Consider the following 13705-nt stretch of genomic DNA (forward strand, 5'->3'; position numbering starts at 1 on the left):
TACCATTAAAATAAATTTTTATATGTTCTGTTTTATAAAATGAGCTTGTTTTATTCAATGACAACACACCAATAATTTCAAGTAATGTTTGTTAATTTCCAAAAAACAATGGGGTAGGTAGACTTGCCCTTAATTATTTTAAACAATTTCTCCAAATTTTAACACAATATATTTATTTTTCAAATTAATAAGCCGCTGAATATAATATAATTAAATTGAACAGTGCCCTTCAATTTTTCTTCTACCCTTAAGGGTATGGACTAAAGTTTTACGTGACCAGTTACGTGTATATTCGGCGGCTTGATAATTTGAAAAATGTAAATAACTGTGTCGAAATTTTGGGAAATGGTTCAAAATATATTAGGGCATATCTTTCTGGTTCGTTTTAGTTTTTATTTTCTTTAAATAGTGGAATTGTATTACTTTTTAATTTAGAGTGTAACTTAGAACAGGGTTCCAAAACCCTACATTGCTGAGATAAATGATTAAAATTGCAATATTTAAACAAAATAAAAACTAAAATAGGCCAGAGAGACGGGCCCTTATATATTTGAACCGTTTCCCAAAATTTAAGCACAATCTTATAATTTTTCTTATTGTAAAGCTGAAAAAAATGATGAATTTTTTTTCTAAATTCTTCTAAACATTATTGATAAAAGGAAAAATTTTAATTATAAATGATTGTTTAATATTGGTTGACTTAATGTTAATGTTTAATTCCTGTTACCAAAAAATTACCTATACCGAAAGTAAGATTTCGAATAATTGTTTTCTTTTGGGACATTAATTCTAAAAAATATATATAAGATTTCAAAAGACTTCCTACAGTTTCGAAAAATAATGTAAAATTAAGAACAAGTTTGCAATTTTCCGAGATTACAAAAATTAAAAAAAAATTAAAGCGCTTTTGAGAGATATTTAACGATTTTTAAAATATTAAATAATAATTAAAAATTTGTAAAGATTTCAATTTTTTTAATGGTAGATTTTTTAAGATTTTGATACAAAGAAGTTTTTCAAGAATTTTAAAAGTTTTCAAGTGAAGTTTCCTTAAGATTACTGGGAAAATTTGAAACAATTTTTTATTTTACAAAATTATTTCTGAAAACAATGTGAACAGAATTTTAGAACAGTGATTTCCTAAGATTTTTAAAAATTTTAGAAAAAACTCGTGTTTAAAGAGAATTAAATTTTTATGCGGTTCCTAGCAAAATTGGAAATTATTTTTTATTTGAAAAATTAATCTTAAAAGAATATTTGTCAACAATTTAAAACATATCAAATGATTTCTAGAATTTTCAAAAAAGTATCTGGAAGATTTTAAGGCAATTTTTAACTATTCTTTTTTAATTTTGGGTAAATTTCAAATCATTTTAATAGATATTTAGAAGGTCTAAAAGTTAAATTTTTTTAAATTGTTTAATTTCAAGATTTCAAAAAATTTTGAAAAATGTAAGTTTTTTTAAATTTTGAGAGGAAAACTTTTTAAGAATTTTGGATAATTTCGACAGATTCAAAGACTGTTTTTGATTATACAAATATTTTTAGATTCAAGAAGATTTGCGAAAAATTGTAAAATATTTTTCAATTTCAGTCCAGACTTCTAAAAGATCTTAATATCTTTTTTAATCACTCGAATTGTCTCTAATATTTTATAAGACCCTGTAGAATAAAAAGATTTTCTTTAAAATTTTCTAAATTCTTTTTTTACACATTTGAAATTTTCAAAAATCTATATGAATTTTATAAAGTATCTCAGAAAAATTATTTTGATCAAACTTTAAAAATAAACTGATAATGATTATTTCATTGTTTTTATATTTCAGAATGTAATTTTAGCTTGAATTTGAGTATTTAAAAAGTCTTGAAAATTATACGGTTATTCGAAATTTTTATTTCGTTAAAATTTATTTTTGCCCTCAAATCGAAAAACTATGAACACGCATAGCGCGCGATTAATAATTGATTGTAAAATGTGTACTGTTTTTTATGAATTAAATCGAATCTTTAAATAACACATATTAATTTTCAACCAAACAAGCCGGGGGTGTGCGGTTGTCCCGACTTGATCTAAAGTTGTGGCGAATATTGGAGAGGAGATTGTGGATGGCCAGGCGAGTGGAGGCCTGTCCTTGAGCGGGTGAGAGCTCGGCCGGTGGTCGTGTGGAGCCGTCTGGACCTCTCCTGAGGCAGGGCTTCTCACCAAGACGGCGACGATGACGACGAGCGCTAGTCTTCTCGGGCGCGGCGAGCCGTTCGTGCCCTCCTGGGCAGAGGCTGCTTTACCGCGGCTTTCCGGGGCTGGATCTCTCCTCGTACGGGCAAGGTACGGTTTTTCGTCTCAGGAAGGCGTCCAGCTGGGCCATGGACTGCGCCGGGTTTCTGCGGCTGTTCCGTGGTGGCAGCGGTAGGCGAGGGGTACCTCGGACCTTCAGCAGGTACTGCCAAGCCTGTACGCCATCCATGGGCTGCCGCCTCGCTCCTTCCTTTTTTTTAGAGGTGAAACCCCGTCGTCATTTGGCACTGGTCGGCCGCGTCTAGATTTCCCGGCAAGGTCACTTCACCGGCGCTGGAGGCGAGCGCAGAAGCTCGTCCTCGTCTACGATGATGACATCGTCATCATCGTTGTCGGCAGGGCGAAGGCGCTTGCGGGGAGAGGGGGTACGAGGCGCCGGAGCTTCGTAACGCCCGGAGTGATCCTGGCGGCCCGAAGAAGCGGCGGAAGAGGTCGAGGGCCGGACGAAGTGGACCTTCAGGGAATCGGGAAGGAGAACTACCGATCAAACGATAGCCTTGGGAGTGCCGTTAGAGGCGGAGGAGGTGGAAGGACGTAGGTCCTCTACGGGAGGAAAACCGGAAGCTTGGAGGGCGTCTCGGAGCGCAGTCAAGCGTCGACGAACTCGGGTGCGCTTACCGGGACGAGGATTCTTGGTTTGCCAGGCATACGTCTGGCGAGGAGGAGCAAGGTGGTGGGAAAGTGTAGGATAGGTGGAGAGCGGGCAGGGCTGTAGCGAGCGTACCGACCCAGAAGCAAAAGGTGGCGAGGCGGGGCTGCTGAGAGAGTACTGACCTCTGGAAGGAAGAAAGAAAGATTGCGGGAGGGGCTGCAAGGAGCTTACCGACCCTAGAAAAAGAGAGAGAGAGAGGTGTAAAGATTTCGGGCGGGGCTGTGAGAAAGCTTACCGACCCTAGAAAAAGTAAAGAGTGCGGGCGGGGCCGCAAGGAGCGTACCGACCCTAGAGAAGAGAGAGAGAGAGACAGAGTGAGTGGAGAGAGGAAATGAGAGAGAAGTGCGAGAGTAGGGTATTTTTCTCGAGAGAGAAAGGACAACAACCTCGAATTTTGTTTGGACTCGAAAGCACTTTATTCTCAAAAAGTGGCTTACAAACGTTAGCCGAAAGCGACCAGGGGACTGAGGTTACCCAGCTGGAAGCCCGAATAGAAATGCGTGCCTTTGCTTGCACGCACCAGCTTTTATGTCCGATGGCCGAGAGGCGGGCCGGCCGGCGATTGACGCGGTCCTCTCGGCCACTCGCTTTGCTGATGGAGGGGCGCGTCGGCTGCCCGGTCCATCCCTTCCACTCGCCGTTGTGAGCGCGCATCCGAACTGTCCACCGACAATATGGCGCGTCGGGCGAAGTCGCGCGAGCTTCGTGTGCGGCAAAATACAAAATGTCATATAGAAGTACAAAATAATAATAAGTAGCAAAGAAAATATACAGCATACTGAAAACTTAAAATTTACGAACTCGAGATGAAATCTAAAATTAAATGAAAAAACGCGAGATCGAAAAAGAAACAATACATTTGAAAAATCTAAAAGTAAAATAACCGATATAAAGAGATACGAACGACTATAATTAAATTAACTATAAAATTTTAACACGAAAAGAAAGAAATGGAATCTTGTGTTTTCTAACCCCGGTATTAGATTGAAAAGAAAGTTTAAAACAATATACAAAAATTGTAATTTATCACTTTAATTTAACGGGAATTTTTTTACTTATCGTATTGGTCATGTTGGGTTGGCGACCGCTGGTCGCTTTCCTAACGAGAAGGAAGAGAGAGAAAAAGGAGAGAGAGATGACACGGCGTGAGTCATGCTCACAGGCCTGGCGCGTGACGGGGAAACCTTCCGTCGCAGATGCGCCAGGTGTGATTTTATTACTCTCTTCCTTCCATTGACTAATGGAGGGAAAGCAAGGTCGTCTTATTGCCACTCCAAAGCAATTTAACCCAGAAGGTTTTCCCAGCCTGGGTTTATGTTTTGTAAATACAGACGGGGAATTATTCCAGGCAAATTGCTTCAGAGTGGTTCTCAACTATGGGGCCATAACAATTCTCAGCAAAAATAAAACTTTAACCAAATAGTTCACTTTACAATCAAGAAAATTATTTTTTTTTTTTACCAAAAAGATGATTTTTTAACAACATAAGTGAATTTTCATTAAAAAATTTTCGGTTAAAAAAATTAATTTCCAACATTAGTTAAATTTTCAGCAAAAAAAAAAAAAATTAACTAAAAAGATGTTTTTTAAACTGAGAATATGATTTTTTAACAAAGTTGTTCAACTTTCGAGAAAGCAATTGAGTTTTCAACCCAGGAATGTGAATCTTAAACACAAATTTAATTCCCTGCCAAAGAAAAATTATTTTCTACAAAAGGAGATGAATTTTGAAACCAAATAAGAAAAAAAAATTCAATTAAATTTTCGAATTTTAAAACATTTAATTAACGATCTATAAATATTAATGGATTTTAATTTTCTTTTTGAATTTGATTTCTTATTTTTGTTCATATTTTAAAAATAATAATACTATTTATTATTTTTTTATTTATTATTTATTCATTTATTTTTATTATTCGTTAATTTGTTTATTATTATTTTTACTAATAATAAAATAAATTAATGTTATTAAATGTTTTTCTCTTCAAAAAAATAATAAATAATCTTTTATGTAAACAGGTTTTAAAAGAAGAAGCGAGACTTTTTGATACTGTTTTGTTTCTGGAATCAAAATTGGAACAAAGATTGTGGCCAGTTCATTGCATCATGAATTCCTGGGGAGCTCAATTACATAAAGATCTGTACATTGTTCCAGGTTCAGAACAGGTAATTGAATTTTTCATTAATAAAATCGACTTTTTTTATAAACACTGAATTAAAAAATATTTTTTTGGCTTCGCATTAACCTAACAAGGTTTCAACAAAATGCATTATTTTTTCATCAGATAGTTAAATTTTTAAGCAGGAGGATTAAGTTTCTACCACAAGGAACGAATTTTTAACTTAATACATGAATTAGTAACAAATGTTTTAATTTTTAATTTAAAAAGTACAATTTCCACCAAAAGTTGAATAACTAAATTTTCAACAACATAGTTCAATTTTCAAGCAATGAAATATATTTTTAACTAACAACCGAAATTGTGAATTTTCTAACGAATAGGTTAATTATGAACCGAAAAAGATTAACTTTTTACAGGCCAGTTGCATGCATAACCAAAAATGATGCCATTTATGCAAAAAAAGTTAAATTTTCAACAAAACAATTACATTTTGAATTAAATTATTTAATTTTCATCCAAAAACATAATTTTTCAACTGAGAAGATTAGGTTTCTATCAAAAAGACAAATTATCAAAGAATCACAACAATTTTCAAACAAATATTTGAATATTAAAATTTTGAAAATAAAAAATATCAATTTTTCACTAGAAATAAAATAGTTGAATTTTCATTTTAAAAATCTCCAGAAGGAAATTTTTAACTGAAATTATGAATCTTCAAAAAATAGGTTTTTTTCATCAAATAGTTCAACTTTCAACCAAGGTGTTGAATTATCATGATTAAAAGATGATTTTTTATTAAAAACTGTAAATTGACACATCAACCGAAAAGCATTTTTTAATTTTAAGTTGGAAAAAGGTGAATAAAACCAAAAAGGTGAATAAAACCAAAAAGGTGAATTTTCATGATAAATACGCTAAAATTTAATTCTTGAATATTTTAGATTTTTGCTGAGAGATCCAAAAAAATCATTGTCGATTATCAGAGATTTTATTTGTATTTGTGTTTTTATTTACCATGTTCTTAAGGCTAAATTAAAATTAAATAATGTTTAAAATTCTTATTAGTAACATTTTCACGTAAATTAGAGCAATTTCGCTTTTTTCAAAAATAATTTTCAGCATTATTGTTCTTCCTCAAATAAAATATTAAAATAATTGAAAATAATTTAGATCTCGATTTTTTTTGCTCTTACTGGTGATATTAAAGGGTTTTCAGCGATCTTGAAACCTTTGAAAATCTGGAATTCATGAATTTTTCATGACAACCTTGAATTTGATTTTTTTAAACTCTCAAAACACTAATTTCATTGAAATGCGAAGAGTAATTAAAATTTTGTAGTCTATTGTAAAAGAAACACCTAATTTAAAAAAAATCTTGCTACTGAAAAGTTTTTTATTTATCAAGATATAATTTATATCTTCTTAATTACAAATAAATAAAGAGATTTCAAGAATATTTTTGTAGACTGGACAAATTATTTTATATATTGCAAAGAACAGACTTAAATATTGTGAATAATTCTATAACTTTGTAATTTCTTCTCATTTAATAAAGAATGTTAAATTATAAATTTTTTTGTGATATTGAACTCAAAAATGATAAAAATTATTAGTTGAAAATTTCGATTTTAATTCATTTTTTTAATGAGTAATGGCCATAGAAAGAATTTTTAAAGCATTTCAAAATATTTTCAACATTTTACAAAGATTTTACGGATGTGAACGATTTAAAAAAGGCATGCACACCAAATTTCAATAAAGATTTTCCAAAAATTTCACAAAAATTTTAATACTCTAAAGATTTAACCCTTAAAGGGCACACTTCCATAAAATTACATACAGAGTTTTAGGAAAAAAAGGTTTCATAACAGTTTTTGAAATTTAAAATATTTTAAAAAAATTCTTTTTGGAAAAAAAATTTTAAAATAACTTCTTTTACTATAAAATGCATAACTTTTTAAGTTTTTGATATTTTTACTTAAAATTCTACTAGAATACTTCCGAGATACGGCGCTTCAAAAATAAAATTAGCCTTACAGCGTTCGTTCCAAAGAAGGTATTTATTCTAACAAATAAAAGCTTCAATTAAATGAAAAATGAAACACCGTACTTTGCGCGATTAAACGATTTTATTGATCTTAAACTGTTTATAAAAATCATAAAAATCAAAATTATGTGAAAATGACATAGAAAAATAGGTTTTCATGTCATTTGTTAATTTGGCGACATATGTTCCATTTTCTTAAATTTGGTACGTTTTGGTAAAGCGCAAATAAGTCACTGGGTGATGTATACCCAATATGCCCTTTATGGGTTAAAGCATTTCAAAGATTTTCAAAGGGTGTACAGTATACCAGATTTTAAAGATTTCAAAAGATTTCACAAAGATTTAAAATAATTCACTGATTTCAACGAATACAAAAGATTTTACAAACAAAGATTTAAGCAAGATTTTAAAAAGATTTCAAAAGGTTCAAAAGATTTCAAGGATTTCAAAGATTGACAAAAGACGTGAAACTAGATTTAAAAGTTTTTACAAAAATTTCCCAGAGATTTCGAACGTTTCGTTAAAATTTTAAAATTTTCAAAAGATTTAAAGGATTTTAAAATGGGTATAGTAAACCATGTTTTAAAGATTTCAACACATTTAAAAGATTTTAAACAATTTAAAATTTGTTCAGGGGATGTCAAAAGATTTCATGAAAAATTAAAAGATTTTTGAGAAAAAATCGTAAGGATTTCAAAAGAAGAAGAGAATTTCAAAGATTTCAAAACACTCCAAAGATTTGAAATTATTTAAAAACATTTCACGAAGGTTTTAAATATTTCAATGATTTTACGCACATACAAAATAATCACAAAGTTTTCAAAGAATTTTTTTTTGGGAAGATTTCAAAAGGTTGCACCAAAATTTTAAATATTAGAATGATTTTTAACGAATGAAAAAACTGCAGCAAGATTTCACAAATATTTCAAAGAATTTTTTAGGATTTAAAAATATTTCAAGAATATTCAAGATTTTAAGAAGGATTTCAGTAAAGTACAACAGATTTGCAAGATTTCAAAACATTTAACAGATTTCAAAAGATTAAATTTTTTTTTAAGATTTCAAAAGATATCACAAAGATCTCAAAGAATTGTTAAGAATTTCAAATGATTTCAAGAATATCAAAGATATCATAAAAAGTTTGAATAATTGAATGATTTCAAATAAATTAAAAAGATTTCAGAAAGAATTCACAAATATTTCAAAGATTTCATATGCATTTCAAAAGATTTAAATAATTTTAAACACTTTAAAAAGGGTAGAGTACGCCAGTTTTAAAGACTTTAAAACGAACAGAAAAGACTTCACGAACAATGATTAAAGAACGATTTCAAAAATATTTCAAAGATTTTCAAAGATTTATACAAATTTCAGAAAGTTTTCTTAAATTTCAAATCTTTTAAGGAATTCAAAGCATTTCAACAAGGGTGCAATGTACAGATTTCAAAGGTTTCAAAACATTTCCAATATTTTAAACGATATCTACATTTTTCAGAAGATTTCGAACGATTTTAAATATTTTAGTAATTTTAAATGATCACAAAAAAATTCAGAAAGATTCCACAGATATTTAAAAATTCCAGTTATTTTAAATTAATACAAAAGACTTCAGAAAGATTTTACAAATGTTTTAAAGATTTCATAAAGATTTAAAAGGGCACTTAAAAAATCGCAACGAATTAACAAAGATTTCAATGATTTCGATGATTTTAAAGATTTAAAAATATTCCCAAAGATTTCACAAAGACCACTTCTGTTCGCAAAAAATTAAGAATCTGTCTATTTATGATTCGGCATTCTTAAGAAATTGTTGGCCAATAAAAAATGAAATGGCTCCTTTTTTACATGTATAACAAAAGTTTATTTCATTATTTAATGTAAAAAAGGAGATCTGGAAAAACTTGATTTCTTGACTTGGAAAATCTGGAAAAGACCTTGGATTAATAATTAAATCTGAGCTTTATTATTTATTTGAATGGCCAGGAATTTAATTTAAAAACTGAAAATTTGATTCTGATCGCAGAAAAATTCAAGTTTTCTTTATTCTTTAATTAATAATTTAGACATAAGAATTATTAAAAATAATATATTAATTAATTTATTCATTAAATTTAATACAAAAAATAATATAAGTAAAGATGCAAGACTTTGGATTAAAAAATATTTTAACATATTTTTATTACAGTAGAAAATTGAACAATTTGACTGAAAACTAGTTTTTTTTTGGATTAGAATTAAATTTTTAACAGATAATTTTACTATTATATTTTTGGTTGATAATGTATACTTTTTTGGATAAAAACTCAACTATTCAATTTTGTTGAAAATTAATTCCTGTTTCTAAACATTTTAATGTTCATTTTTGGTTAAAAATTGATCTTTTCTTATTCAAAATTTAATAATGTGGATGAATGTTTTTTTTTTTTAATTGAAAATTCAACAATTTTGTTGGAAATCCACATATTTGGTTAAAAATTGATTCTTTTTTGGTAGAAAATTATTAAAATTCTTTTATTTGGTTAAAAACTCAAATATTCCAGTTAAATATTTATCCTTTTACTTCAAAATTCATATTTTAGGTTGGAAATAAAATTACTTGTTTGAAAGTTAAACTCTTTTGTTAAAAATTATTTTGTTCTGCTGGAGATTCATCATTTTAATTGAAAATTAATTTCTTTAGTTGACATCTGAGCTCTTTGATTGAAAACTTGTTTTTTATTTTGATGAAAATTAATTTTGTTGCCGAAAACTCAACTCTTTTTTTAAAATTTGGTTTATTTTTTTGTTTAAAAAAGATTATTTATTTGAACTGAAAATATAACTATTATTCCAAACAAAAACTTCAAACATTAATTTTTTTAATCAAAAATTGAATTATTCTAGTTAAATATTCATCATTTGAATGAAAAATTGATCTTTCTGGTTTAAAATGCAACTATTCCAGTTAAATATTTACAATTTCATTTGATTTTTTAAAAGGTTTTGTTGTTAATTTATCTTTTTTAGTCAAAATTACATATTTTTTGTTGTTTGAAAATTCAACTCTTTTATTGAAAATTATTTATTTTTTAAGATTTAGCATTTTAATTGAAAATTCATTTAAATGTTTTGTTGCAAATTAATCTCTTTTTTGGCTGAAAATTATTATTTATTTAAACAATAAATGTTACTATTATGTCAGTTGAATATGCAATAATTTTGTTTCAACATTAATTTTTTCACTAAAAATTTTATTATTCAACTCTTAGTTGAAGAATTATATTTTTTAGTTGAAAACTCGTCTTTTTTGGTAGAAATTAATCTTCTTGGTTGAAAATGAATCTATTTGTTCATAGTTAAATTATTCTAGTTAAAAATTCATCATTTTACTTAAAAATTCATCTTTCTCGTTTAAAATGAAACTAGTCAAATAAAATATTTCCCATTTCATTTGAAAATCCATCACTTTGTTAAAAAATGTAAAATTTTTTTATCTTAGTTTTTTGAAAGTTAGTTTTTTTGTTGAATGTAATTTTGTAAACTGAAAATGTAACTTATTGCAATTGAAAATTCATTGGTTGTTATTGAAACTTTAGCTTTTTGTTAAATATTAATTTTTTAAAATAAAAACTTAATTTATTTATTATTTATTATTTATTTGGACTAAAAATAGAACTATTATTCCAGATGAATATTCCACACATTTTTTTTTAACATTAATTTTTTGATTAATAATTTAATTATTCCATTCTTATTTGAAAAATTATATTTTTTGGTTGAAAATTGATTGTTTGTTGTGAAAAGTAATTTTGTTAACCTAAAATTTATCTTATACCAATTGAAAAATTCCATAGTTGTGGTTGAAAATTCATATTTTTGTTAAACATTAATTTGTTTAACTAAAAATTAATTAATTTAAGTTTTTGTTGTCATTTTTTTAGCCAACATTACGTAATTTTTTGTTCATAATTTTGGTTGAGGATTCATTTTTTTACTGGAAATTTAATTATTCGATTTTTGGTTGAAAATTTTTATTTTTTATTTACAAATTCGTCTTTTTTGGTCAAAATTAATCTTCGTGGTTGAAAATTAATCTTTAATCTTTGTTTTTTTAAACTGAAAATTCAACATATTTCAATTAAAAATTTCATAGTTGTAGCTAAAAATTCATCGTTTTGTTAAACATTAATTTTTCTAACTAAAAATTAATTTTCTGAAGTATTTGTGTTCAATTTATGTTTTTTAGTCAACATTACATCTTTTTGTTTGTTTGAAAATTGAACTCTTTTATTGAAAATTACTTTTTTCAACGTTTATCATTTTAATTAAATATTCATTTAACTATTTTGTTACAAATTTGTCCCTTTTTCGGTTTAAAATTATTATTTATTTGAACTGAAAATGTAACTATTATTGTTTTATATTTGAAAATTCGTCTTTTTTGGTCAAAGTTAATCTTTGTCGCTGGAAATTAATCTCTGTGTTCAAAAATTCAATGATTTTAGTTAAAGATTCATCATTTCTATTAAAAATTCATCTTTTTGGTTTAAAATGTAACTATTTAAATTAAATATTTAGAATTTTATTTGAAAATTCACAACTTTGTTTGAAAATGTAAATATTTCTTTTCAAAGTTATATTTTTAACTGAAAATTTATTTTATTATTAATTTATCTTTTTTAGTCAAAATTACATAATTTGGTTGTTTGTAAATATAGTTATTCCAGTTCATCATTCATTATTTTATTTGAAAATGTATGAGTTAGGTTGAAAACTGAACTATTTTCCGAAAAATCCGTTTTTTCTTAATTCCATTTTTTCAACTAAAAATTTATCTATTCCATTTTGTCTTGGAAATTGATTTTTTTTTAATGGAAAATTTAAGTATTTGTTTTAAAATTAGTTTATTTTGCAATGTTTTGTTTTGCTCAATGTTTGCATTAAGCGAAAAAGCCGGAAAATATAAATATGTTACTTTCAACTGGCCGCAGAAATTGAAACACTGGACCGGGAAAAACTGGGGACAAAATTGTACATCCATCTTGAAGCTTAAATATACAATTTCAAAATCGCATTTAAATTCATTAATTCACATTCTAGGTGCGGAAAGGTCAGAATCCAGATATGGAAACCTATTCTGCTTTTTTCGACAACAATTCAATAAATTCCACCGAATTGTTAGACATTCTAAAAAAAAATAACGTCACAGATGTATATGTTTGTGGTTTGGCATATGACGTTTGTGTTCGAGCAACTTGTTTAGATGGCCTTAAATTAGGCTACAGATTGGTCGCAATCGAAGATTGTTGTCGTGGCGTTGATCAAGATGACATAGCTATAACTCGAAAAGAAATTTCCGAAAATGGAGGATTGATCGTAAATAGCAGTGAAGTCCTCTCGCTCGTTAATGACAAAAAAAGGAGTTTAATCATGGCTCAGCAAGGCGCTTCCGCTTTGGCAAAAAAAAGCTTGGATCAAGAATTAATGAAAAATAATGCCAAAAAATAAAATCGTTTGGAAAATACGATTTGCCTCAAAAACTTCTCAGTATTAGTATTTATCGGCATGAAAAGAAAATTACACAAATAGTTGTAAAGTAGGCTTTAAAATATCACAGCTTTATTTTTTTATGATAATTTATTGGTAAAATATTTATTTCTATATGTTAATTTAAAAAAGATGGTCAATTTCGCCCTAGATACCTGCGAGCGGTTCCCCCACTTCAGGTCTTCCCCTCACTCGCCGAACTACTGCCGCCGAGCCTGGTCAGCGGGAGTTTCTTTTTTTTACCTATTGAGGACTAGAATGCAGAATTTTTTTTTTAGAACTTGTAAATTTACAAATATGTGTCTGCTCTACCGGGAAAAACCTGGAAATTCCAGGAAATTTTTTCGAAATTCTGCTTGATTTTTTTAAACTTGCTTTATAAAATTGAATTACAATAATTTTCTATTTGCAGAAGTAGCTTTATATTACTTAACTATTCCATATTTAATTGAAAATTATTTTATTTCTATTTTATTTTTTTTATTTTTTTTTTGTAAAAAATCAATCTTCATGTTGAGAAATTTTTTTTTCAAAATTCAACAGCTTGTTTGCAATTTTCTCTTTCTGTTAAAAGTACAGCTCTTGTTAAAGACTTTCTTTTTGTTGAACATTCATCATTTGACTTAATGGTACATCTCTTTATATGAAAGTTCGGTTTTTCTTTGGCTTGAAAATAATTTTTTTACTGAAAATTTAACTTTTCCTGTTAAAACTTTAAAATTATTTTATTAAAAATTAATTTTTTTAGTTTAAAACTAATTTTTTAGTTAAAAATTTATATTTTTGGTTCAAAATTTACTTATTGTGTTAAAAAATTCATGTATTTTTTTGAAAAATCGTCTTTTGTGGTAGAAAATTAATCGTCTTGTTTGAAGGTCAATCTTCTTGCTATTTTGTTCAAAATTGATCATTTCTGGTTGAAAATTCAACTATGTATTTACTTAAAAATTCATGTAATTTTTTTAGTAATCTTCTTTTTTGATAAAAAATTCGTTTTTTCTTTGGCTTAAAATTAGTATTTTTTACCCGTAAGTTTAACTTTTCCAGTTAAAACTTTG

The 13705-nt window shown here is 27.9% G+C and overlaps 1 protein-coding gene across 1 annotated transcript in view; it reads left to right on the plus strand.

Moving 5' to 3' along the window:
* LOC117175378 overlaps nucleotides 1-12943 on the plus strand; it is a 22273-nt gene extending 9330 nt beyond the window's left edge. Inside the window, exons 2-7 of the mRNA XM_033365086.1 lie at nucleotides 2077-2140; nucleotides 2190-2407; nucleotides 2498-2830; nucleotides 3443-3590; nucleotides 4968-5114; nucleotides 12201-12943. Of these exons, the coding sequence (XP_033220977.1) occupies nucleotides 2077-2140; nucleotides 2190-2407; nucleotides 2498-2830; nucleotides 3443-3590; nucleotides 4968-5114; nucleotides 12201-12608 (1318 nt within the window). The 3' untranslated portion in view covers nucleotides 12609-12943. The remainder of the gene's footprint in view (nucleotides 1-2076; nucleotides 2141-2189; nucleotides 2408-2497; nucleotides 2831-3442; nucleotides 3591-4967; nucleotides 5115-12200) is intronic.
* The last annotated feature ends 762 nt before the right edge of the window (nucleotides 12944-13705 follow it).

Source organism: Belonocnema kinseyi, chromosome 6, assembly GCF_010883055.1.
Source record: "Belonocnema kinseyi isolate 2016_QV_RU_SX_M_011 chromosome 6, B_treatae_v1, whole genome shotgun sequence".
In the NCBI taxonomy this organism is placed as follows: Eukaryota; Metazoa; Arthropoda; class Insecta; order Hymenoptera; family Cynipidae; genus Belonocnema; species Belonocnema kinseyi.